This window comes from Ciconia boyciana, chromosome 7 (genome assembly GCF_034638445.1).
Source record: "Ciconia boyciana chromosome 7, ASM3463844v1, whole genome shotgun sequence".
Taxonomy (NCBI): Eukaryota; Metazoa; Chordata; class Aves; order Ciconiiformes; family Ciconiidae; genus Ciconia; species Ciconia boyciana.
In genome coordinates, this window is record NC_132940.1 from 67,345,977 (window position 1) to 67,373,924 (window position 27,948).

The 27,948-nt window shown below is 42.0% G+C and overlaps 1 protein-coding gene across 1 annotated transcript in view; it reads right to left on the reverse strand.

Annotated features, from left to right (window-relative positions):
- The window catches only part of MED12L (mediator complex subunit 12L), a 156,918-nt gene that overhangs the window by 15,631 nt on the left and 113,339 nt on the right, over positions 1–27,948 (reverse strand). Inside the window, exons 21-38 of the mRNA XM_072867910.1 lie at positions 25,261–25,488; positions 22,516–22,657; positions 21,546–21,666; positions 20,723–20,824; positions 18,890–19,003; positions 15,454–15,653; positions 14,705–14,893; positions 13,649–13,723; positions 13,336–13,526; positions 12,848–13,009; positions 10,065–10,176; positions 8,764–8,853; positions 6,324–6,433; positions 5,684–5,819; positions 5,018–5,179; positions 3,181–3,543; positions 1,994–2,150; positions 616–833 (exon numbers count right to left, since the gene is read on the reverse strand). Of these exons, the coding sequence (XP_072724011.1) occupies positions 616–833; positions 1,994–2,150; positions 3,181–3,543; positions 5,018–5,179; positions 5,684–5,819; positions 6,324–6,433; positions 8,764–8,853; positions 10,065–10,176; positions 12,848–13,009; positions 13,336–13,526; positions 13,649–13,723; positions 14,705–14,893; positions 15,454–15,653; positions 18,890–19,003; positions 20,723–20,824; positions 21,546–21,666; positions 22,516–22,657; positions 25,261–25,488 (2,872 nt within the window). The remainder of the gene's footprint in view (positions 1–615; positions 834–1,993; positions 2,151–3,180; positions 3,544–5,017; positions 5,180–5,683; positions 5,820–6,323; positions 6,434–8,763; positions 8,854–10,064; positions 10,177–12,847; positions 13,010–13,335; positions 13,527–13,648; positions 13,724–14,704; positions 14,894–15,453; positions 15,654–18,889; positions 19,004–20,722; positions 20,825–21,545; positions 21,667–22,515; positions 22,658–25,260; positions 25,489–27,948) is intronic.

Here is a 27,948-nt window from a genome sequence, read left to right on the forward strand (position 1 = left end):
CTACTGTACGCATATTGCTGGTGATCTGGGATCCAAAAATCAATTTTCTGTTCTTACACCATCAATTCAAAAGCCACGTGTCTGTAGCCATATTGTGAAACTAGCTCAGGCTCTGAAGCGTGTTGCACAATAGCCATGTGCGGTTTGGCACGCAGCAGCTGTACCCTGCAAAAATGTTTGGAGAAGAAGTACCAGCTATTTCTAGAGAACACGGCTGTCTGTGTGCACACGTGTGTTGAAATGGCTCCTGCTGGACTTCCTGGATTTCTAACTGAAGAGCATTGCTGTGTCTCTGCTGCTTGCTTGTAGCTTGGTGGTACATAGCACCACGCAATTCCACTATGAAAGCCTTTGTGACACACCAGGGAACAAGAATATCATCAAGTAGCAGAAGCAAAACCTGATTTTATGAAACACAGAAAAAATAGAAGGGGCTAAGAGACCAAAGGGCAAATGAAGTTTAAAAGCAGATGGCTCTGGTTAAACAATATTTGGGGAGTTACTGCAACGGTAAATATCAGCTGGCTCTCCATTCCATACGCCTACGCAGGGCAAGCAGCCCCAACAGAAGGCAAAACCACCGTGCTGCTCTTCAGACTTGGGGTTTGGACAAACCTGTTGGAGAGACCGTGACTGTGCTTGCTGCCTGAGGAGCCGCTGCTGCTGCTGCTCTTGCTGCAGGAGTTTCATCTGGAGCAACTGCTGCTGAGGCGTGATTGCATGGATAGAGGGGGGCTGCATCATGGTGCCAGAGCGCCGCTGCAGCATGTTCGACAGGGCTTGCTTCGTATTAGTTGGAACAAAGGAGCCTGTCGGATCCAGCCTGGAACCACCTAAAAACCACCCAAAACACAAATGTGTTCTCTGCCTTCCATAAGAACATTGCTGGTACAGATCACTGCTAATTCATCAGCTCCTATTTGGTTAGCTCTACAATAACCATGATAAACTTATCTCTGTAAAGGCAGTGAACTGGATTAAACCAGATTACTGGTCTGAAAAATTAAACGGGCAACATAACTTTGAAGACTACCACTTGTAAATGAGAACAAAAAGTAAACAGGCTATGGGCTGTTGCACGTTCTACATCACATAAAACGTTTGACTACTACTGAAAAACTAAAGTTGCATGTCAGATCAAAAGCACGATATGAACGGCTTATGATGTCAAGACAACTTTATGAGATGGCAATAATTTATGCACTCTATGCTATTTGATAAAAATCATGTATCTGTCTATATGTCAGACTTAGGAAGGTAATCTTATATGTATTTTTTTAAAATCAGCTTTTCCTTAGCTTTGTAGCCACGTATGTTATTTTCTGAAGACTTTTACACACTTAAATACAGATCTAGTTGTATCTGGAGCTTCAGAAAAAATATTTAACATTTATAACTGGAACCAAACTTCTAAACTTCTCCTGCATAATATCCGAGAAGGACAGAAGAGTATTTCTCAAAACATCATAAACTGCTGCCCCCTGGAGCAAGTAAAATACCTATGTTAAATTGTATACACATTAACTGGAAGAAACAAAACAGGCCTTCAAATAATTAAGTACATATCACAAATCCTGAAAAAAAAAGGGAGCCCATGGATTTATTTATTCCATCTAGCAGATGTTAAATTAGCCACCATGGTTCTTGGTATGAATCAAAGAAGAAATAACCTAAAGGTCATTTGTTCCTTTTAATCATCCCTCTCTTATTTCACTCCTCATTGAACTTCTGCCAGCTTTCTCACACTATCACTGTAGTAGGTCATTTTTGCTTATCTAACAAAAAAGTTTAACAGCTTAATAGAGACAGACCTACAACTGATAATAGAAAGCCCTTCAAAAAAACCAGCTAACTAAGGAATAAAATAAATGGCATCGGCAGACACAGCCTGCCTCGGAGAAAGTCAGAAACAAAATGTGGTTATAAGAAGTCGATTTTTATCATACATCAAATAATGAAGCCCCACGTCTGTGAATGCAAAGCTGGCACGCACCTGGTGGGAGGGGCTGGTTCTGCACAAAGAAGCCAGGCTGCTGCGGCTGTCCCATGATGTTGTAACCCCACAAGGCAGACTGAGGATGGTGCATCATTTGGGAGGAAATTGGTGAGTAAGTGGGAGGCACTCTGTATAAGGTGTTCTGTGGATATTCCTTAAAATAGACGGTAAAAGTGAATGTTACTGACATTCATACCTTACTAACTCATAAATAATGCCAATTTTCCTACTAAATTATTAAGGGCAGAGACAGTTCCCATTGTCATTGCAATGATGTAAAAAACAGATTAAGTCTCAGGCTGCCCACAGGTAATTAACACTAACAACTTCATAGACACCATCCATTTTTACCTTATTAGCAAGTATCTTCTGCAGGCTATAATTCGGTATAGCACAAGGACAGGTTACTGTATCAGTATATAAATAACAGGAGGAACTTAACTGAAACATCAAAAAGGCCAGAAAATGATCCTAAATTACAGCTACTTAAAACGCAACACATTGACAAACCAGCTGGGTGCCAACAGGATACTATCATGTCTACAACACGTACGACTACACTGGCAGCAGTGGGAAGAGGACGTCATTGCGCAGAATGCTGCGACTGGAAACGTACATTATTCTTTGGGTGGGTGGTGCCAGGGATGTTTTTCAAACCCGTGCTCTATGTCATTCTTCAGCTTAGGAACCCACCCCTCAAAACCCATTAAAACCAAAAGAGAAAGTGTCTCAGAAACCAGAACAAACTGCACAGTAAAACAGTTCATCTATGTGAAAGAGCTTATTTCAAATTGGTTTCCATTTGAATGGGACCTGGGTTTGAACCAGCATGTTTGCTCTCAACATAATTTGAACAGGAGGAATTTTAGAAATTGATACAAACAATAACAGCTGTACTTTACACCAAACAAGAGAAAGCATATATGGAACCCGAATAATATTTAGTGAGTAAGATCCAGTCTAGGGTATTTTACATAGCACATAAGGTCCTAAGCACAGTACATTCCTCTACACTGAGCTCTATTTGATAGAAATCCACCCTCCTTCTGACCATCTCCATTCAATCCCTTTATTAGGACCCGCTCCTCCAGGTGCAGAACAATTTCCAAAGGTAGCTGAGACAGCACCATGCAACATCAGATGCTTCGGCGAGCTACTTCTTGTATGGGGCACCAACTACTTACATCAGCCCTTGAGCTTGACTTTGACTTTCGCTTCCTGCCCTTTGTCTTCTTCTCGTCGTCCGTGGCAAGTTTTCCCTGATCTGAGAGCTCTCCTGACTTTCTTTCTGGTTCCTGAGAGACAGGTGTGGTGGGCTCTTCGTCCTCCTCCTCTGGAAGAAGGGGCAAGGGCTCGAGGTAGTAACTTCGCGGCTTGGGTTTGGTGTGCGTGTGGTACAGGAGGAGATGCTGCTGCTCCTCATACTTTATCACTTTCCTGTCGACACGAACTGTACCAAACCACGCCCAGGAGAGAGGAGCAGGATTTTTGTGACCTTCAAATAAATCCCAAGGGGACACCTTTTGTTTTGTTGAAACCTGAAGACCCTGTTTCAGAATAAAAGTGAAGTTAGTACTTTAAGAAAGCTGAACGCTAGAGCAGACTGCTTGCTTTTGTACACCATTAGTTGAGTCAGAAAAATCCAGTAAGGATTTTTTCCCCTCCACAAAGTGTACCAAATGCATACTGGTGGGATTTTAACCTCTATCCAAGGCTGCCACTAGATAAAAGCATTTATATTTTTATAGTACTATCTGCTTATAGCTATGCTAAAAATGTCAAGTTCCATCTATCATATTTTGGAGGAAAAGTCAAGTATCTATCAAAAATTGCTAATCTGAAAATATGCTTGCTGAAAGTTTACACATTCAAATAAGGGGAGAATAAGCCTAAGCACTATATCACCAAAAAAATGCCTATCTAAGTCTGCAGAATAAAAAGCTCTATCCTAAGCTCTATCCTTCTCTTTTAAATAAATTCACTTAAAAAAACTATGCATCCCTTTGTATTCCCCCAAAATCCAAAACAACTAATACACTTCCCCCCGCCTTTTTTTCCTCTGTCTTTTGTAAGCAGGATCACACTCTCCATCTTCCTCCCAGCAAGTAACAGGTCAACAGGTTCCCAGGTTAAAGGAGCTCTCAAATGTAGGATTCTGCTTGAAAAGCAAATACGTTCCTAAGAGCTTCTGCTGTTCAACTCCAAGTCAAACATAATTTCCTTTTTGGCAACTTTTGTGGAGTTGGCTCCAGTCAAGACCCTATATTGCAAAACTGAGCAAGCTTATGTCAACACTCATCACGTCAGCAGTTACAAATTGACCATGTACTCTGCGGATTTAACAAGGAAAGACATGCAGCCAAACGTGATGACTGATTTTTAAACAAATCGGAAAGTGAAAGGTTACCCAAACTCTTGAATTTGTACGAGTGGCATAAAACTGTTTCTATTAAAGATGCATATATATCTAACGCTCTGAGACTATCTGCAAGCATCGGTGAATTGTCAGGGAGAGGCGGATGGAATCCCTGCTGGTGCTGCTGCAGGGGTGGTGATGCTGGTGCATGGCCCAGGCCACCCGAGGCTGCTCGAACCCTTCAGCTGGGGTTTGACAGCTCCCTGCGTGCCTCTCTCTAAACCCATTCCGGGTTTCACGCTCTGCCCGAGAATTTTCACGTGGATCACGCAAGCAAAAACGGTGCAAAAATATTTGGAACGGGAACACATTTGATACCAAAAAACGGTCCGTCTTTGCAACTATTTTTAAAGGCATTATTCTGCCTCACTTTTGGCATCACGGCTCATAGAAAGCCTACCTGTTTAAAAGAGACTGCACTGCTGTGGCTGAAGCTTCAGTAATGACTGAGAGTGCGTTAGAAAGCTGTATTGCAGCAGAAGTACAATGCTTTTATGATACTGCATATAAACACGTGCACTGTACAAGCTGTACCTGTTTGCTTAAATTTCCTACACTTCAAAAATCATGGAAAAACTGAGATGAAAGCAAACATTTACTCTTGCCTGTTTCTTATCAATGGAGTCAAATCCTGCAATTTTGTTCCCCTTGGTGTCGATCAAGGATCCCATTGGCTCACAAGTAATAATATCACACGTCTGCTTTGGCAAAGGCAGCAGCTGGCGAACCTTGTCGATGCTTTCTGACCGCTTGTCTCCCAGCTCTTTCTAGAGAATGAACACATCAATCAATCAAACAGAAAGGTGGGAAAAAAGGAAGAGAAACATTGCACTGCTTTCACTATTAGAAAATGTCCAGTTTCTGGATGAATCATTTCCTTGTACTTTTACTAAATTTAAACAAGTGGCTTTAAAAGGGTTTTTTTGTTTTGTTTATTAAAAATGTAAGTTATCTTTTCATCTCTTGTTTAAACAGAACGTAGAAAATAAGTAATACAAATTTCATGTCTCAAACATGAAAAAAAGCAATTAAGTGTCTTGCAGGATCCCTAAATGTAATTTAATACAAAGAAAATACTAGAAGTCTGTCTTCCCACCCCCACATTCCTGTATTTTTATTTTCTTGTTTTTCTCCTTGTTATCACTAGTGCTGTTTCAGTCTCTCCTCTTTTTCCCAGAGGCCTTCCCAGACACTAGAAATGACAGGATTAACAGATGAGCGCAGAACGTGATTCAAAAGAAATGCTGAAAATGACAAGACATAACACTTACTTTTAATTTTTTCACTAAATTCATGTAAGCCCTCTTGTTTTCCTCAGGCCCTCCTTGGGAAGCATTTGACAAGTCCGAGGCAAGCGTCCCGTTGATGAGGACGCCCAGCATATCGAGCACGGTTGTGAACAATTCGCTGAGAGTAAAGACAAGTATTACCCTGAGGAACTGCCGATTGCCAAGAAGTCCAGGGACAGATATTCACGGCAAAGGCCACAGACACAGTTCTTTAGACAAGCCGGGTTTTTCAGGGCTTTCTGCACACACACACATCTCAGCTTGCATGCGTAAGCCCCAGTGTATACATGCAGGTGGACTGTCGAGACGGACACACAAATCTTATTATAAACCCCAGCTCAGAGCTACAGACAGCACAAACTGCTAACAGATAGTCATTAGAAATTACAGGCTCCAAGTTAGGAAAGCGCTCAGGTACATGCTTGTTAAGGAAGAGCGTAAATAGTGGCTGCAGGGCTTTCCAAAATAGAGGTGCTCCCCAACCAAGACCAGCACCGAGCACCTAAGTTGCACTCAAGCAGTAATAGGATAACAGTCAGAAAAATTTAACAACAACGTACATGCAATCTAAACTTAAAAGCACTAAGGACATAATTAGCTTGTTTAAATAGTGCAGACGTACTTGTTGGTCTGCATATCAACAGTTCCTGAAGTGATTATCTGGAGGAGCAGAAGTGCCCAGTCTGTGGTCCACTGGGTACTCCTCTGCACAGTATCAAACATGCCACCTACCTGCAAAATAATACAGCAGATAGCAAGGCTCTGCATGTATCTCACAGATGCACGCTTCCCTTATCATATGTGTTACTTATGAATTAAACTGCTATCCAGTCCCACAAGTTCTTGTGTGCTGAATGCCATCTTGAAGCGCTGGCTTTAAATAACTTTTCCTCCCCACCCCATGCGCCCAGCAAAAAGCTTCTCCTAAGAAGGAACTATAGCAAAGCAAAACATTATTACACTGCTCCTTCAGCTTCATATCTTCACTTTCATGTTTGATGCAACAAACTGAAGTCGGTGAAAAAATTCTCAGAACTGAAAAGGTGTTGAATGAGAATTGTACAGTTATCACTTTGCTCCCACACCGCAAAATCAGACAATCATGTCTAGTGCAAAGAGAAAAAAATCTGAAGAACAATATAGCATTGATTGAAAATGAGAACTGCTAAATGATATATTTTACCTTATGAACAACTTTTCACTACTTCTACCAGTATAGTATGATACTGTAAAATATGCCCTGGCTTTGAGAAGGAGCCATTTTACCAAAACGCATCCTTCAAAGGACCAAACTGCAGTAACACAAGATACCTGCTCAGGTTGCCTGATTACCAAACTGGTCCGAATAGAGTCCAAACCCCAAATCTCAAAGGTACAACACTTCTAGCTAATGAAAGCCCAGCTCAAGCCTTCAGACAGCGACAACCCTGGAAAAGAGAAAACACCTCCCTGTCGCACAACAGGATGCCTAAGAGAGCTTACGTCAAAACAACGCTGCTCTTTCCTTCCTGGTGCACTGCAGCCCGGGGTCTTCCTACTCTACCATGACGCTACTGTCAGCTTCCCTGTTTGGCACGTTATCCCTGCACCAATATCTGCATCAAATCATCTTTCCTGATGTTTGCCACTTCACAACTTTCCAAAAATAAATCTTTTTATTTTGTCATGTTTATAATCACTCTAAATCCCTTCACTGTTTGTGCTTGTAGTTGTTTCACTTCACACAATTCTTCCCCATGCTTAAAGCTTATTCCAGGGTGGTGTCTTGCTCAATAAATACAGAGACTGTTTCAATTCTCAGTACTGGCTTTTACCTCCTAAACCTTGCTGAATTTGTATCTAAGATTACTCCTTGAACTACATAAGTGGTTTATGGTTTACAAAAGGATAAAATCTTGCTGCTTTAATAATAAACCAAATATTGCCCATATCAAGCCATGACAAAGTGCATGTCTCCATGGCACTCAGTGGCAGGTGACAGCTGCTTTACTTTAAGTGCAGCCACAGCAATCCCAAAGCTGGTCAAGTCCCCTTGGCCTGAACCAGTGGCAGCGTAAGGCTGTGGTTACCCCTCTGGTTGCACAGCCACACCTAAGCAGCTTCCAAAGAGATGGGAAGAGAACAACGCTGCAGTGTTCCTCCTCCTTTGGTGCTCCCTCATTTGGCCTTAACGTGTAGTCTCCACACCCCTACTGCACTGTGCTAAACGAGCCACGGTGGCCCTGACGTCTGGCACAGAGGTTTCAAGAGATGTGGGACGTTGGAGAACTTGATGGAAACTTTCTAAGTTGATTAATACATGTATCCAAGTAGCAGCAACTGGAACTGCACACGTAAGTTAAATAGCCAAATGTTACATTCCCGGAGAGCTCTGAAAGTCTCAACTGTATTGACTGCCTAATTCCATAAAATCACTGCTTGTTCATAGGGATAAACCATCAGTGGACAATGGCTTTGAATGTCCACGAAAAGATGATACATTTCTGCAGTTCCACGGACACTGAAAGGAAGAAAGCAGCACAAAACTAAGGCATGGATAAGGCATGGGCTGTCCTTCCTATTCATTTTATATGAGCAATGTCCAAACATTATGGCCAGGAGGCATCAGCTGAAACAAGAGAGACAGGAAGAGCAGAGACAAACACCAAGGGAGCAGAGACCCTTGCCTCAGGGCAGAGGAGGCACTGACAGCCCTTGCTGTCCCTGGCCAGCTCCACCTGGGGCCACCCCCACCCCCCTCCCTGGCCCAGGAGCCCCAAGTCAGGAGCCTCAGCCCGTCCCCATGGCCCTGCCTGGCCATGCCAGGGCTGTGTCTGACCCCGGCTCCCCTCGCTGGGCCTGATCCTGAGCCCCCCCGCCATGGGCGGACGTCCTGGCGTGGCCTCAGCCTGTCCCCATCCCAGTGGAGGTGCCTGACGCTCGGGGCTGGGAGCTGCCAGCTCTCAGGGAGCCCTGGCCCCTGCGGTGCCCTGATGCAGTGCTTCTTGCTCCTTACCACCTACTCCAGAGCAGCTGCTACATCTCTCTGTAACATCACGATAACCAGATTAAGTTTTTCTTACCAAGTTAAGACGAAGTTGTAAGGCTTCATGCATCATTTGCCTAGCTTTAACATCATCCTGGTACCGTTCTTCCCTCCAGTTACTAAGGATCTAAGAAAAAGAATTTGATTAAGGTTGTTTTTTTCCTGTAAAGCAATGTTCTCCCTTTGAAGTTTAAGTACTTGTGACCATTACCTATAAGGACTCATAAAGGATTATTAACCTTTATATCCTCATGCCTGTTTAAGGATTAGAGCAGATTCCGCAAACTAGCAAGGGAAAAAAATTAATTTGTAAAGAGCTGATAATCTGCTATCAATTGTGTGACTAGATCTTCCTGTTGTAGCAAAAAGAAAATAAGCAGCTTCGTTATGCATTTATTAAAAATATTGTTTCAAACACCCTATTTAACTGTTCACCATGGGTACGTAAATAGATCTCTTGCACTGGATGCAGCTTCCCAACAGGATCTGGTGGGATCTCTGGATGAGAAATGACCAGAACCTTAGGGAACCTGGACCAGCTGCATTTCAGGGGAGAACCCATACAGCAAAAGGAAAGCCCAAGTGCCAGTAACACCAGGGGAAAAAACATCATAGGAATGAATTTAACTAGGATGTGGACCTACGCCATAGCCTGGACCTGAGCTGAGAGGCAATATGAGAAAACAGCAGCCCTACAGGTATGAATTTTCACTGTCACAGTAATTCATAGAAACTACAGACAGAAAAAAGGAAACATGCACCCACTATGCTGGGCACTGTCTATATTAATTTTAAAGACAGTCTTAAGGAGCTATTGTAGGCTAGAGCATGAACCAGATGGGAGCAGGAAGTCTAGAGCAGAATCAGCAGAGGTTGTGAGTAAGCACAAGTGATCCAAAGGAAGAGCTGTAGGCAATGGGCCAGTTTGGGATTAGCAATATTGTCTTCTAAAATATGAAAAACTCCTAATCTGTAACAGCTGGAGAAGATGAAGGGTTTTCCTAGAGAAGAAAGTTTCAAACTCATAAAAACTTTTTATGATCGAAGTAGAGACTGAGAAAACTGTTCCTCTCAGGACAAACATCTTTTATTGTTTTTCCTGGAAAGAACTGAAATCAGACTCAAGTTCATTACATTCCTCTGTAACAATTTTAGAAAAAAAGATGTATTCACTCTCAAAAAGGAACAAACACCTCCCCATTCTTCCTCCCTTGGACTGTTCCTTTTGGCATACCAGTGCACTGTAATTTTCCTGGTTTTACACCATCGTATACACGTAAAACTGATGACACGTAAAACTTCTAACAACGGGTGCGTATGGTTATGTGCTTGTTTTACCTGATTAACTTGATTCTGCAGTGATGTTAGAAGCCCTTCCCGTTGCTCATCCTGTCCCTTAAGGCAAGTAAGTACCAATGAAAGGAAAGGTTGCTGACTCAAAAGAGACATGCTTTAAGAGAGGCAAACACAGAAGTCAATTAGTAAACTTATTTTGATACTTCCCATCCTCACTCCCTTCCTTGTTTTGTCTGCTTTTTTTTTCCTGGAAGTGGCATTGCCTGCATCTATGTCTGTTTCTGTTTTAGTAAATTAGAGCCTTGCCAGACAAATTAAAAGAACATGCGCACAAGAAAGCAGAGCACCAGCCAGTAAAAACGCACATATTATACACGGCATCACTGAGACCCACCTAGCTCAGGGCACTGAATGACCAAGAATTGCACGGACACTTGAAGGCCTGACTCAGAAACAGAACATGTTATTTTAAGACTACTTTGATTAACCAGGGATATAATTTTAGTGGAGATTAGGCAGCTAAAGCTTCTAATCCGTGTTAGTGGTCTGAAGTGAATCCCAAGTAAGTTTCCCCTACAAGCACTGATTAGAATGACAGCTGCCTAAATTCCACTAAAATTCTAACACGGGCTTAGTGTAATTAAACTGAGGTGCAGCTTTAGCTGGTTGTAGGAGACATGCCATACCAATGCAAGGGCTTTCAGATTTTTTAAATTTTTTTTTTTTTTTTAAGATTAATGTGTATCCATTATAAACATAAAATTAAGACAAACTGAAAGAAATACTCAAAGATTAATTTGGAAGTACAATATGTGAAGTAGAAGAGAAGTTAAAAATGTCAGCAAAGGGATTTGAGTAACAGCTCATGCAATGACTTTGCAGTTTTAGGTATATAAGCTCCTTAAAAATTACATGCATCCGTAAACACAATATAAATACCTATCCACACATACACATGTATATTTATTACAAGTATTCATTTGAACAGCTATTTTCATTTGGCATTTAACTTGACTTCAACAATTTAGGTGACAATTAGTATAAGGGAATGGCAAAATCCCAAGGTCCCATAAAAGGAACAAAATAGAAAGTCTGCATTTTCAAAAGTCATGTTAAACAGTGATTTTTCAGATTTTAGGAACAACATGGTAGGAACACCTCTTCATTTTCTCATTAATTTCCATTTGAAAAATGTAGAGTTTGCAAGACAGTTATTATTGTCATTGCTATCCCTGCTACACAACGCAGAGTTTGAAATAAGAAAAAGAGATCTTATATATGTTATACAAGATTTCACACTTTCCCATAGTGTCATTGGTTTTGTCACTCACAGAATAGTAAAGTTTGTTTTCAATCAAGAAGAGATTGAAGAGCTTCAAAAAGCATGCAAAGAAGTAATTTATTGTTACAACTGGAACAACTTTGTAAATGCTTTTACTTCTGTGCATAGGAACCACCGTGGAGGAAGCGCTTGACAGTTTCTATAGGCATTTTATTTCACCTTTGAAAGAGACTTGGTTGAGATTTTCTACACTAGAGCTCTCCCGTAGGAAAAGAAACAGAAGACAGAGAGAGGTTCCATATTCTGCAAGCAGCAAGAGAGCCAGTGAATAATGGAAAAGTGCTGAAAATGCTCAGAAACACCTAACAAAGAGATCCGGAAAGCAAGACGTCTGTTTTATCTAACAACAGATCAAGCAGGTATTACAAATTAATTAGAAGGACAAGGAAGAGATGGATTCATAAAGCTAAGACAAAGCATACTTAACTCAAAACCTGAACATGGCAAACAGAACTTCTATAGGTCGATGTACCACATAAGCACCTTATTAAAGAAACAGCCCAGATGAACTAGGAGGGTCCAGCATAACCCAGAGTAATGAGCATACTGCAGTTGTGACAGAAAGAAAAAAATTAAATCTTCTAACCTTCAAGGGAAAATAAGCTAGGTGGAAGAGGCTGGAAAATAGCAGTAGCCTTAAAAGGCTCCACAGAATTTAATGACAACCATAAGACAAAATCAATAACGCAACACAGGTTCACAAGAGTCCTACAAGGTGGCAAAGCCCAATTATTGGTCCCACGCTCAGGGAAAGTATACTGCATGAACAACGTCGAAGGTGATCAAAAAGACAACACACACTACTGACACGCAAGAACGAGAAACTTATGGTGGGACCATACACAACAATCAAACGCTACAAGCCTTTAAGAAGTGATCTGGTTTTTTGAACAACTGTACTTTGGAAGAGCTTCACAAAAAGAAAGGTGGTTGGTATTTGAAGCTGAGAGACCTTGTTGTGTATAGTATTCAATGTAATTTCTATCACAACTCTAAGAAAGTACAAAGAAATTATAGGCACTGTGGAAGAATATTTTACTAAAGGAAAATCAATAACCACTAAGTCAATAAAATTATCATATGCTTGGAAAGCTAGCGATGAGCTTAAGCTTAATTCCTGACAGGAATTAAGTGACATCTTACCACAAGTATGGGATCTTAATGGCAAGAGAAGTGGCCTTCTGCCCTAGAAGGGAAGACACAACAAGCCCTCTGACTATTCTTTTAAATCTCTAACATTTCCCATCACCAAGCTGCAGAACAGCCACTAGAAGATGTGGTACGAAGCTTTCACATTTCTTCCTCTGAAACCAATGATATTTCTTCAGACTAAATGAAACCTGAACCCTGTTTGGGGTTGATAACTTTTTGCTCCACAAAAGCAAACCAATGAGGTTTTGTGAAGCCAAAATCCAGTCCTCAGTATACTCCTCCTTCAAAAATACCTTTCGGCTCTGCGTACAGGGATTTCCCAAGGTCGTACCTTTTTTGTTTCTGTCTATCTCTTTCCTTCTTAGAAGATGACCCCAAATGCTGACCTTTCTCCAGCTCCTCTCCCGCAGCTTTCAAGACCCTACCTTGAACTGAGGTAGGCAGTTTTGCAATCAAGGGAGCCACCAGCCACACTCCTCGCCGCTCAGAGGAACTAGAAGTAGAACAAATTTATTTCAGCCAAAATATCCATGTAGTTTTGCAACCAGTATTAGCTGTTACAAGACTGAACTGCTTTAACAAAGCAGTTGACACAATGCATCTGGAGTAACTACTGTGGACTGAGCAGTCACAATTTCTGGTTTCCAGAAAATTCAAGCATAGCAACTATATTTATTGTTAAACAAAAGTAAATACAAGTAACCTTCAGGTAACTCATTTCTGTACATTCCTGTTTCAAGTGCAAAAAAGTCTAGGCAATCTACACATAATTAAGCATCATGTTGGCTAAAATAATTAAAAAGGTGCTACAAAAAATACCTTAGGAATGTCTTTTTACCATTCTGTCTTGTATTACTTGTGTCAGCATTTCCAACAGAGTTTGGATTGAAGAGGCCTATACCAGAGTTAGAAGAGTTATTGTTTAGATCAGCGGATTGCTGAAACACCTCTATTGTCGCCTTTGCAATATTATCCAACAAGCTGTTCATTTCAGCCACAGACCCAGAACCCTACAGTAAAACATAAGTAAACTAGCACATTCATGGTATGTTTGCTCATGGACTACGTTAAAATTTAACATACTTTTTTGCATTAAATATTTAGATAAGAAAGTTTGAAAACAAATACTCACAGGCTCCTTCATGCACTGTTTGATCATTAGTTGCAGCTCCAACCAAGACTGCCGGAGAGTCCACTGATCTAAGTTCTAGGTAAGAATTAATATTATAAATACATGTGTCAACACTTTACAGGTCTGAAGAAACAATAAATCTCATCATTGAATACATTACATGCAAAAGCCTCCTCTTATAAGCAGATCATCACAGTCACTACCCTTTTTAATAGTCTAATGACATCCCAAACTATCAGGCCTATTAAAGAATGTACGTTAACTTCCACATCTTTGCAGCTAATATCGTTACTCAATACTTTTAACTGTGCAACTTTTCTGAATAAAAATCTCGCTCTCTGCAAAATCTGAGTTTAGTTACACATGAATACGGAAAACCTAATTAGCTCTTTCATTAGTAATTACATTAATCCATGGCATTGCCATCCAAATGGACGTTTGTATTTGGCAGAAGGCCATCTAGACACAATGAAAGTAAACGCAGCAGCTGAAGCGATTATTTTGCAGGACACTGATCACTATTTGTCCTGGCCCAGATATTGCCGAATTGATTCTTCACAGGTCTATTCAAAGAAAATCCATTTTGTAGTTTAAGAAATGAAGTGTCCCTAATGCAGCTGAATTTGAAGAAATGATCAGTTTAGGGCTGTCCGTGAAGGCGTTTGAGCCTTCTCCATGGGGCAGGAGGGTCTTTCACCACAGTACTGTCACAGAGCCCTGCTGAGACAGCAGGCGTCTCCACCTAAGCAGCCCGAAAAGCAGCTCCCTTTTCAGCGACTTCCTAATGACTGACAGTGATGAACAGCAATGATGAGCGTGCTGCACGCTTGTTTCCCCCAAACTGTGGAATCAGAAGTAAGGAGACACCAGAGGTCACACTGTAAAACATTCACCACAGAGACCGGGGATCCTGAGCACATACAATCTCTCAAGAAGAATCTAATGCTTGATTGCACCAGGAACTGCAAAGCAATGTCACTTGGTGGTGCTGCTGAACGACAGGTTAAGAGTCAGTGCATCACAGGTGGTTTTCCCACCTTTTCCCCACTGCATTACCTGAAGTATGCGTTTGATATGCTGCCTCTGAGGGTTGTCACCCTCGGTGCATTCTTTAATGCCATGAGGATAACAGATAAGTTGAAGGAGTTTCTGTGCTTGCTTGTTTGAAAGAACGGGATCCAAAATAAGATCTTTGTCTGTGCACAGCCTCTCAGGTTCTTTTAAGCAGTGTTCTCCAACCCATTCCTGTAAGTAATCAGACAACAGATTCACAAGATAGTTTCAAGGCAATATTAACTTTTGGTAAGCTAAACAGAAAAGTGATTTTTCCATATGCAAAACTTGAAGTGAACTACGGTTCATGCAACATGTGAGATTAGAAACGTCTCCTGTCATTCAGTACCACCTGCAAGTGTAAGGCTGTTAAAGGGTTTTCCAAAATTCACTTCTTCTGTACTTTGAAAGCAACTTTGCAATAAAACAAATGCTACGGCAAAGGCACTTTGAGCAGACAGCTGATGGAGTGGTCCTACTGTCTTCAAAGTGCTCCAGATCCAGGTACGAAAAACACCTCTGATAAAACAATTCTGGTAGAGCGTAGGGAGATGCTAATAACTAACTAAAGCAATTTTTCCCCCCAAGAACATATTAGTCTGTGCATAAGTTGTCTAAATCAGGAAACCCAAACAGAACTCAAATATTGAAATACTTCAACATTCATTTTGCGCCAAAATGTATGTTACAATTTTCAAATAAAACAACATTGTTACTCCAAATGAAGACAGAAGAGTACTTTTGGAGATTACCTGCTGGCAAATCATTCTTAGCACGTATCTAGCATACTCGCTTAAACTAGCAGTTTCTATGGAAACAGCTTTTCCGCATGATTTCAAAGTGTGAGAGGAACCCCAGATTTCATCCTCATTGAGTTCATCTAATAAGCCTCTCATATGGAAGTCTTCACTCTTCAAGGAGCTGACATTGTTGCTGCCAATTTCAGCATCGCCTGTACAGCAGAAGCACAGAAGCACAGGGTGAACTTCCACCCAAGCCCGCGTGCCCCCAGACCCCTTACCCGCTGAGGGACGTCTTTGGAGGCACAGGCCAGCTGAGGAGTAAAGCAGGAGTGAGGCAGTCGCATTCAAAAAGGGCAGCCCTAACTGACTCTGAAAGTCACCACGTTCAAAGTATCGCTCGCTTACTTCATTTTGCATAGCATCTTCTTAACGGATGTTTCAGAAGTAGGAAAAGGTTTATACAAATCAAACACAAATAAAGCCACTATGTACTTGACAGGAAAAGGTCTGTGAGTGTATGGAATGGCTTTTGCCGATAAGGAAGAGTTGGGTTGCTCGCTCTTCTCAGATGTCCATTTTCCAAGTCTTCTCTCTTACTTTGATTTATTAACACTCCATACATCAAGAGACAAGTTTTGAGCAGTGGCCCCTTAGCCCCCCTTACTATGAACTTCTTGACAAGAGAGACTGATCTTCCTGGGAATGGAAAAGGGCAGAGCACGCTGAGGGAGCCTGGCTAACACTGGTGAGCAAGGCACCGGCACAGCTCTACGACCACCATCTACCTGAAACCAGTGAGGGCAACTGGAGGAGCAAGGAAAAATAGTTCAGACATAAAAAATCAGACCTGTCACAGTTCATGTTTTACGTGTTTACAGGCCTGAAACCTTGGATGAAGAAGAATATGCAACTGCAGCGTGTAGTAGTGGGGAAAATAGCCCAAACTGCTGCACATAACAATACCCTAGAGCCTGCGAGGCCATCCAGGAGCATGCATGATGACAGCCTGCCTGAGACGGGGGCTAACATAGCCTAATGTTTTAAGTCAGCAGAAATTCCTGTGGATCTTAACTGATGCGCTACATGTGACAGTCATCCCTTAGAAAACCCCTCAGTTTACTATCAAGATCAACAACATGATGTGACAAGGCTAAATGGCTTGCTTCAGCCACTCAAACACACACACATTCACACCAGGGCCTCTGGTTACACATATGCTAGGATTTTTTGCCAAAATCTACAACTACCAGCAAAATATTTCAAACTACTGCACCAAGGATACTGACAGCCTTTCAGCAGCTGTGGCCACATCCCCAGACTACTACACATTTACACAGAGTGCTCGAAACACCACGGTGCACTGGGTCTTCCTGCACACTCAGTTCTCCCGTCGCTGTTTCTGTGTTCCCCGGCACTGCATTACCCTGGACGACAAAAAAAGGAGGGTTTAGCAGAGTTACTGCTAAGAAAAACAGCCAGCTCCTGTGCCCCCATCCTGGTCTGTGCTGCTTTTGAGTTACTCCTAAATAAGCAGCATACAATCCTTTTTTTAACAAGACTGGACTTTTATTTAACAGTCTATCAAAACCAGAGCCCTGACTCGCTGTGACAGACCAGCCTGTACCCAGACAGTACCTCCCGGTGGGTGGCAGCGGTGGCTGTGACTGGACAGCACACGTTTCATCCCCGAACCCTCACCCAGCGCTCCACTGCACCAGGCACGCTCCTGCCCCGATCTCCTCTGCACGGCCCACTGCAGCACAAGGAATCAACTCCTCACGGAGAGGGGACAGACTGAATAAACAGCGCTGTCACTCGTGAGACAGCATAGAAATGATTTTTATGTAGGGCAATAGCAAAGCAGTAGAACGTACCCTGAGAAGTGAAAGCAGTTATAATCCCTCTGTTCCCCCAAATCCAGGCAAACCCAAAAACCCCCGTACTGCTGACCCAATGGCTGGTAGAGCAGACACATCAAGCCCTGCAGAACACAAAGCCCGGGAGAAGCTCACTGCGAAGAGCGTGGGAAACAAGCCGACGGACGCCTGTGCCCAACGCACGTGAACAGACGGCAGCAGCAAATAGCCCATCCACACCCTCCCTGCACTCAAGCATCTTATGAGCTTGTGAGCGCAGCCATTGCAAGCCCAAATCTGTACCCATGAAGGACAAGAGGGAAGAACCTGGCAGGCAAATAATATGATGAAGAGACTGATATCAAGCCATACATGAAGCTAAAGCCATCCCACAACGCTCTGATAAAACTTGGGAAGACATTTAATACACCCTAGAGCAGGTGATTGCAGCACCGTTTCACTGTGGGTAGAGATTATTTTTTCTAACATAGATTTCTACTCACAAAGCTTCTTCAGTGTGGAACTGCTACAGCTGTCATTTATCCGATGCTTTTCCTCAGCAAATCAAGTACAATTTTTAAATAACTAATGCAGGGTGCCAAGAAGAGACATCTCCAAATAGAACATTTTGAGTATGGGAGGAGATGTGCTGCAGTGAAGGCACAAATAAACTGTGTCCGAATTTTCCTTTGTACCACCCTGCACCAGACCCTATCCACCAGGCCACATCCCTGCATAGAGATGAAACTACAAGCGTTCACACTACACACCATTAATGAAGAAAAATGGCAAATTTCAGCACTCTGAATAGCAAGAGAACATAGATAATGGCCATAAACATATTTCAAACTCACTCTCAAATCCATCAGTCCATCCCAGATAGCTAACATCTTTCCCAATATAGTCACATCATTAAGGATCACGGGGTTTTCAAGACAGTTCTGAGACACTGGCCGACAGAGGATATAATAATGGCACTCTAGCTGGAGGTATACCTCTGTGGGTATGTCCACATCTGGAAGATCTTGCTTGTTTAACTGGACATTTACTTAGCTCCAAAAATACATACCACCATAGGTCACAAGAGCTTTAGCTGAACTTAAGCCAAACTAAAGCTCTGAGGCAGTTATTTGTTTGGAAAAATAACACACTTGTTCATGGAGAGTTACTTAGCAGTGATTCTTTTGCAACTTCCACAATGACAGGCACACGTGATTTGTGGTAAAACACAGAAAAAAGGTGGGAAAAATTATCTGAGACCATATTTCCTCTCTGTATTTGAAAGGGACTCGCCTGAGTTTGAAATGTACTGGGACTTGGTGGCAGGGGTAGGGGTCAAAATGTGAAAAAGTCACATCTGCTGAAAGCCTCATCAGCTGGGGCTGACTCACCAGAGAAAAATTCTGTCTCTTGACCTGTGGGGAAAACGCTATGCACATGCTATAGAAGCACGGGCAGCATCCACGTTTTTCTCCTGTCATCAGGGTTTTCCTTTCCCAGGAGCATTCCCAGGGCAGTGAACTAGCACAATCTGTTTTTTACACGAATGCTAGAACAAAAACATTAGACATGACTCTGCATAATCTTACCAAGCATCAAAATTGCTTTTAAGACTGCAAACACAGCTCCCACTTCTATACTGTTGTGAGCAGCAGCCAAGAGGTGACGATCACAAGAAGAACGAATTCCAGGAAATAATTTCCCTATGGAAAGAAGAGTAAGTCTTGTAGAAAATGGTTGTTATTTACCAACTAAAATTTCCTTTGTACAAAATCCTTTTCATCTAGAATAGGTATGGAAGTACAATAACTGAATGAAGAACTGAATTTTCTGAAATTGAAACTGAAGACCAACAGGTAAGTCATTAAAATCAACTGGGATACATGGTTATGATGTATTAATACCAAAATAAGCTATGATCATTTAAATAGAAAAAGGAGCCTGTCATTTCACTGTGTCCACGTAAACAGTGAATTTAACCACAGTGAGACACGGAAGTGTATTTTGGTTTTGACTTCACAGATTTAGGAGATTACTTCCCTCCCCTAGTCTTCATAACAAATGAAGCAAAATTAATGAATACAAATGCCTGTCGCACAGTTAAGCCTAATTCTGCAGCTCAGAAGTAGGCTGCAAAAGAAGTCAGTGAGTGCTTTTTCTAACTTGAAGGAGAAGATGAACAGACTGAAAGACAGGGAGGGAGAAAGGAAGGATGCATCTACCACCCTTCTGAGGTGGTTAACTGAGCCGTATGTAAGAAAAGTCTTAGTGTGGTCACACTTTGTCCGATTTGTACTACCTCCTAGAATTCAGACATGATTTCTCCTATCCATTCAAATATATTTTTATTTCTAGGGAAGCCTGGGACCATGTAACATATTTCTGTTACTCAGACGGTATTCTTCACAGCTCTTACATGCAAACAAAAGCTCATTCATTTCTGGTCAAAAAAGAAACTAATATTACTTTTAGATGGAAGAATTTTACACCACTTAAGAGCTGAAAAAAATTTTTTCTTTCAATTTCATTTTCCCATACAAATAGCCTTGTCATCAACTTTGCTGAAATACTTCTAAGTCAAAACACAGGTTATTTCCAGTCTTGTTTCCTTTTAATTGTTAGGTGCTTGTTCCTTGCCCTTTGCCTTCTCCTTTTGGTCTGTGGCAAACATACACACATCAGACCACAGAGTATTCAAATTTAAAAGGAAAGAGAACTATATTAATATATTCTGAGAACTAATTTCCTCATGTTTCTTCTGTTGGACTAGATGCTTTATTATACCCTACTTAAAATCGCATTTAATTTCAATTTACATGCAAGGCTACCAAACTGCATGATGTGTATCCCTATCAGTTTCTGTATCACTGCGAGACGACCCACTACAGGAGCTGTCACTGCCCCGACAGTACTCGGTACGAAGGAAGGTGGGACTGTGACATGTACTACCATTGCCAACAGCAGCACCGGCACAAAAACAGTATTAATAGGTCCCAGCCTCACATGACTGTTTCAATGAAATTCCAAAACAAAATGAGAACTATCAGGACAGAACAGTTCTTCTAAATGTATTCCTCTTTGCTGAAGTGTACACAGATGCTGTGTTAAAATTTAATTTTCTTTTTGAAGATGTAATATTAATATGGCTGAGTTTTATGTCAACATTATGCCACACCTGGGTGGCCAGGTGTTGATAATGAATAAGTTTCAGCAAACTTCTATAGTTGTACATGCATATAAAACATTTCCCAAACAAGTAAGAATAGTACGTGTCAACTTTTCACTAGTGAAACATCTGTAATTTTAAACAGGCTATCATTTCTACTTGCACTATGGGTATTTTCACACATGAAATCCAAAGCCATCAAAAACCATCTGGGTTCACTTTCCGAAATGAAAGGACCATGCAGCACGCAACTTACCTGTTCCCTGGGGAAAGAGGCAGACCTGGGGTGTCCTGAAGAGGTGCAGGAGTAGCCGACAGGTCATCCTCGCCCCGGGCTCGGCATCCGGATCTCCACAGGCTATGGAAGATGGGATGTGGACATAAGGCATCTGCCCAGGACCTCACAAGCGCCAGTGGCAGGCCTGGAAATGTTCTACCTCACAGCCCCATTTTAAATGGGAATACAATAACTTCATCAACAGGAATCAGCATTTATGACCTTGAGTCATTAAAAACCAGGAAAGAATAGTATGATTTTTGGTAAGCAAGAGACCTAATCAATGGCAGAAAAGAATACATGGTTAAAATGGCTTTTGACAGTCAAAGCAGAAATAAGAAACACAAATCCAAGGAGAAAGTGAAAAATGTGTGAAGTGGCCAACACAGAGGACCACAGCTACAGTACTCCAGGGCTGGAGGCAAAGACTATGAGGTCAGGGAGAAAATGCCAACGTCAGGCAGGCTGATGCCAGAAGGAAATGCACAATCTGAGTAGATCTGGCAGACATTTGAGCATATAGCGTAGAGCAGAAAAGAGTCGTGAGCAGAAAGTGAGGCTGCATAACAGAAGGGGACAGTGTGCTGCCAGCAGCTCTGATACCACTTGTCATGTGTGGGTTCTCTGATCTAACTTGGCGTCTCTCCTTTTGGGAACTGCAGGGACACACGTGCTGCAATGCACAATAGGCGGCATTTCATACAAGCACGCAGTTCAGGACACGCTACTTACTCAATCGATGGAGATTTCTTAAGAAGTCTTAGGTCTTTCATTTTAAGTTTTTCTCTTGGTATTTCCTTACCAGCTGCAAGAAGAGAAGGCAGTGCGACATGCTGAACTACATCTTCCAGAGAAAAGCACTGCCGGGCGATGAGTATAGCAATGAAAGTGGCCAGGGAATCGTGGAACGACAGGTCACTCACCTTGAAGGAAAAACATTGCAAGGCTTCACATAACAGTGCACACACCACTGCCACGATTCTTAAGGAACTAACTAGAAGAATAAACAGTAAAATGCTTACATGTAAGCATTTGTCTCTACGTTTTAATGCATTTCCCAAACATTTTATGGCAAATACTGACAGCTCTTAACTTAATTTTAACAAACACCTATTTCAAATACCACAAATTAATTCTGAAATAAAAAACATTAGTCTTATAAAAAACGGAGAAAATTTTATCATTCTATAAAAACTGGTAACATTAATACTCATTCCTTAGCTTCAGGACAAGAATAGGTCCCCAATGTACACAGCGTCAATCTGTTCCTAAAGGCATGTGTGATCCAACTAGAGATAAATACACGGAATCAGATATTGGATAACATTAGTCACCGTAATCCTGCTGACTTTAACAGGACTACGGTAACTTATGCCAGGTGAGTAAGGAACAGCAAAGTGTACCACCCTTTCTACAATCTAAGAGCCAACATCAAAACATGGTCTTGAAAATAGAGATAGTTATTCGCACATCTGTCAGCATTTTAGAAAAAGTATACGGACATGCCTGCTCCTTTCAAAAAGGACCTCTGATATTCCATCATTCGTAATAAAGAAAAAAAAATTTACAAAGAGATGGATTCTACGTTAACCCTGAAGATGTAGGAAAGAATAAAAATCAATCAGGAATCTCATTAAAAGCCTTGAAAACTCAAATGGATACAGGACTAGATTTGTGCTCAGCACTTTGTACTGAACAGAAACCTCACTATACTTCTAAGCGCACCCTAGGTAAAGAGGTCTGACAGGTACTTCAGAAGATATTAAACTTACATCCACACTGCAGAGCAGATCATTGAAACCCCAGACATGATTTGAAGAGCAGCAAAGAGCTTTTACGACCCCTAACCACTCTGAGCTAAGCACCGTGCAGCATGCCGTCAGCTCTGCGCAAAGGTTCGCTATGTCATTAATCCTAGGAAAGAAGAGAAAAACTAATACAGAAGGAAGATATTTTGTAAACAATAAATATTTAGGTCAAAGCAGATCAGTGCTTGGCAGAAGAACTGGTGTTTCCTTACTCAAGGCAGGGGTTTATGTGCAAATGGGACTTATGGTACTGTACACGTAGCCTAGCGTTACTCGGTTGTGGAGAACTGGAGCATCTGGAAAACCAACAGCACGTGACTTGTACCCCATAACTTGCATCCATCCAATCTACAACAGCATAGGGCCTTTCTTTTGCGTAAACCCTACTTTTGAACGCCCTGTGCTCGTGCCAGCTTCCCTACCCGTGCTGAGCTGCCCAGGCAGAGGGATGGAGCACCCAAACCCCGGCTGCCTGCAGCCCACCACGGCAGATGACCTGCCCCTCTCTACGGGGCACACTCCGGCCTTTCCTCAGTGCTGCCGCACAAACGGCAGCTCCATCCTCTTTCAGGCAAAAACGTCACGGGGAAGCGGCGCGTGTGGCGCACCGCTCCCCAGCCCCCGGGTCACCTGTGACATCTCACGGCAGGAGCCCTCCCTCCCCGTGCCAGGCCAGCACCACTGTTCAGGAGGGAGGAGAGCGCCACAAAATCAATTGGCCTTCATGAATTTTACTTCATAGATCGCATACTGTGTAACGTGTGATTCGGTGTATGATTCAGAGTTATGTAACATTTAAAAAAAACAGAGCAGAGTTGACTCATCCCAGTGCAAGTTATTTTTTCTCTGTTCCACAGTGAAACTCGTTTGGCCACATTTAGATGTTCCCCTTTGTTGCTCTTACAAAACTGCTTCCTCCCAGCTGCTCTGCTCTGCCAAGGATGCCCCGCATTTCACAGAATCACGGAATGGTTTGGGTTGGAAGGGACCCTACAGACCATCTAGTCCAGCCCCCCTGCCACGGGCAGGGACACCTTCCACCAGAGCAGGTTGCCCAAAGCCCCGTCCAGCCTGGCCTTGAACACTTCCAGGGACGGGGCAGCCACAGCTTCTCTGGGCGACCTGTGCCAGTGCCTCGGCACCCTCATCGTAAAACATTTCTTCCTTATGTCCGAGTTAAATCTACCCTCTGTCAGTTTAAAACTGTTGCCCCTTGTCCTGTCACTACAGGCCTTGGTAAAAAGTCCCTCTCCATCTTTCTTGTAAGCCCCCTTTATATACTGAAAGGCCGCAAGAAGGTCTCCCCCAAATCCTTCTCTTCTGCAGGCTGAACAACCCCAACTCTCCCAGCCTTTCTTCACACGAGAGGTGTTCCAGCCCTCGGACCATTTTTGTGGCCTCCTCTGGACCTGCTCTGGACATTTCAGAGATGGCTTCATACTGGGGACAGGGAGACTGCACAGGTGTGACAGAAACTGCACACACCTTGTGCAGGAGTCAATCAGAAAATAAAAGAAAAAAAAAAATCCACAATTTCCTTGAGTTTTGTGACCTGTCAGCAACCTTAAAAAAGACTGTCAGGCCTAAAAAAGACATCTAGGCCTAACTATCAAGACCAAGAATTTCTTAATAAAAATTGGAACAGAATCAGAACAGAACACCAAGTTCTGGTGGTTTTGATTGTGTAAGAGGAATAAAGGTGCTGGGGACAGAGGCAAAGGCTAGATCCAAAAATCAGTGTCAGTTTCACCCTGTATCAAGGACTCCGCAGAATGGAAAACCGGGATGAAACAGTTTCAACACTGCAGTGCTACATTTGCACAAGAAGGCAGAGTTTGTACGTTCACACACTGGAAGGAGGAAGCAACTGAGCGAAGAACATCTGAATATGAATGAAAACATACTGCCAGTGTAAAACCCTGACATGGATGTCAAGCTGTTTTACTGCAAGGGTTCTTCACTATGCTTCGTGTCAGTACCTTGAGATCATCTAAAAAGATCTAACATAGACTTAAGACCCAAGAGGTGTCAGGAGGATCAGCCCACAGCTCCACCTGACTGGGACAGGAGCCAGCGCCTGCTGGTGTCGCAAGACAACCGCAGCAAGACAGTGCTGACAGCCTGCTGGAGCGCAGGTCTCATCCTCCACTCTCATCGCTGGAGATCGCCTTGGACTGCGCCCCATGAGGTCCAAGCTACTCTTAAAATATCACTGACAGCTGCTGTAGCTCTAGTAGCTTCTATCCAACAAAACTCTCAATACTTTTTAAAACATATTTTTGGAAAATCTATATATTACCTATGAAGATGAATTCCATAATTAATAAAGTACACATTTAATAAATTAAACACCGATTGCATCAGAAGAAGGAAATGACCTAATGCAGAACCTTCCCTCGTTTACAGGCTTCTAATGGGCAAAGATAGTGCTGAGCTGTTCTGTCTGAAAGGGCACAACTGCTGATAACAAAAAGCCTCCTGACTGTCTTACAGCAAGTACTGCCTACTTGCTACTCCCTCCTGTTAAATTATGCAGATTGATTTAATGACATAACTCAGAGGAAACTTACTCAATAAATTTTCAGCAACCAGAAAGAGTAACGAATGAAAACAATTGCAAAAAAGACACAAAACAAAAAGGTGAAAGGAAACCTCATCTATACCGTGTAAAAATCCATCCGGTTCCGATGCCAGCACGGTTTGCCTTACCTTCCTGCATCTTGGTGCCCCATGCACACATTCATTAGCGCATTGCAGACAAAGCTGTAGCGGTTGGCTGCGTTATCGCTCAGGATCTTGCCCAGCATTGAGTAGTTAATGCTGTGAGCGGAAGGATTCTCAATAAAATCTAGCATGAACTCTGGGTCCCACAGTAAATTGGAATTTGACGGCTGAACATTGCTGTATATTGTTTGCTTCACCTTAGAACAGGCACTACTGAGGACCAAAAAAAGAGAGAGTTGCCAGAAAGCATACTTTGCAGAAATACTGTTGAACGCACCATGTGGGATTAGAAAATCCTAGTTTGGTTACCATCCTGCACACGTTTTCAAACCAGAAAATAAGGCTGATACATCAATTTCATTCAAGTTTTCCTGCAAATAAAGTCTCAGGTTCCCAAATTGCTTCTATGACATTTCTGTGACTGAAATTGTGAGCAGCTGGCCAAGGACGACACATTCATTCCTCACTAGCAATAATGTCCTGGAGCATCAGATGCCTCTCCACAAACTGTAACAGTGCTTCATAACACTGCTCCCCCTCTTTATGTGTTATGACCCAGTGAACTGCAGTGCTGGTAAGAAGAATTAATTAAGGAAAAATGAGAAAACTTATCTAAATTAAAAACTCTACATTTGGTAATAATGTGACATAACAGACAACTTTTTGGAAGATGAAATCAGTAAACAGAGAAAAGATACCTAAAGGTGATATTTTGACATTAACAATTATGACAAAAGGTCAAGAAATGTTCCAGGCTAGGAATACCTCCATGTTAATTGGCTTTTTTCAGGGGGAAAAAAAAAAAAGGTGCTAGTGAAGAATGCAAATTTCACACACAAAATGTTCTAAGGAGCATTCATCTCAAGCATTGGGTTTTATACCACAGCTGGAAATAACATCCATATGGACAAACTTCACTAATTATCCCAACTGGGAAGACTTCCTTATTACTGAAAAAAACCTATTAATTGAAACTAACTTCAAATACATGAAACCTTTGGAATTTTTTAGAACTCCACTGGCCCCAGGATGAAAAGACAGAGGAAGCACTGTGCCGCCTGGAAGGCATCTGTGACCTGAGGAAGGAGCGATGTGCACGTGCGCATCGCCTGGACGCGGGGCTGGGAGGGCAGCCCTGGGGACACCCCGTCACTGCGCAGCCCCTGCACACCGCTGCTCCTCATCCACGATGCAGGGCAGGAGGAAAGGGCCGTTAGCCAGATAATTAATCTACACGAAGGGTAATGCCTGATGTCAACCCTTTGCTCTAACAGCCAGCGTAACAGCAAAGAAAGAAAACCAACCAGTGGAAAACAAATACCCCACACCTCAAAGAGCAGGCACTATTTAAATGGGCTCTGATGAACCAGCATCCTGGGCACATATACGTCCCCGACAGTCTGTCATCACAGCATTTACCTACACTTACCCCACGGGTCACAGAAAGAAAGGTCCAAAACCCAAACAGTACGATACTGGGTATGTGAGCAAAGCAGCCTCTGAAACTGTACTTGCACAAGAAGTAACGCTGGGGGAGTGGTCAATGATAAGATTAAAAAAAAAGTGAAGGAATGATTTAAAAAAGGAAGTTTGGTGAATACAACTAAATATACCAAGCATACTAAACCTAAACATGCAGCTCACTTAGTAAAACCCAGTCATGAGAAATACTGCAGATGATATTAGAAGCCATTTTGAAGCACTGCAATATAAGGAAGGTAAGTCTCTAAATTTGAACATTTATGAACTGTACTTTATTGTCGCTTCAAATTGACTTAGAGAGAGAGAAATAGCCAGACGTACGCCGTGCTAAAAAGGAGCTAAAAAAGTTGCTGTGTACAGACAACTGGTTTTGGTTTTGTTTCAATTGTAGCAAGGAAACCAAGAAGAAAACGAGTGTAGCACTGTTACCTTATACACAACTGTTTAAAAAATGTGTGCATACATTTTATGACCAGTTTTCGGAGATTTTCTAACTCCACTTGTCTGAAAAAAGGGGTTTCAAATCAAGTGCTGTATATCACATATTTAATATATTATTTAATATCTTTACTATCTCTATATTACTAGATGATGTTTTGATTTGCTATTGTAGGTTAGTATTAATAAAAATGGGTTTTTTTATTGTGTTACTGAACTTTAGGTTTTAAGTAGAAAAATGCACATACAGTCAAGACACTTCTGTAGTTCTTCTATATTTCATATTTCTTTTTCCTAGTGTTTCTCGTATTAAGTGCTACTGTTCCCATGTATTTGTAAACCTATTAAAATATTAAGATTATTACCGAGAACTCTTTTCCTGCTCCCTATGAAATGAAAACCACAAACCTGAAATATGCAATCCAAAACCAGGTATATAAACTAGGAGGGGAAGCTGTAACTGAAGTGGTTTGTAACTCTCACAAGATGCGTATTTGCATATGAAAGGTTTCTATTCCCCCTTTAAAAAGTAAAAGCCAAAAATACAGCATATGGGTACATAAAATATTTTTTTAATTTAAAAATCAAGGAACTGAACATTTGAGCATAAAACTTCACAAACTCAAACATGTTTGTGCCTGTCCCCACATCAAAGGAAATATTTAACAGAATATTACAACTGTGTCAGCTAAGATTTTGTTGTTTTCCATCCACGGTGGTATGTATTACAGCCAATTTGCTAATGCATTATAG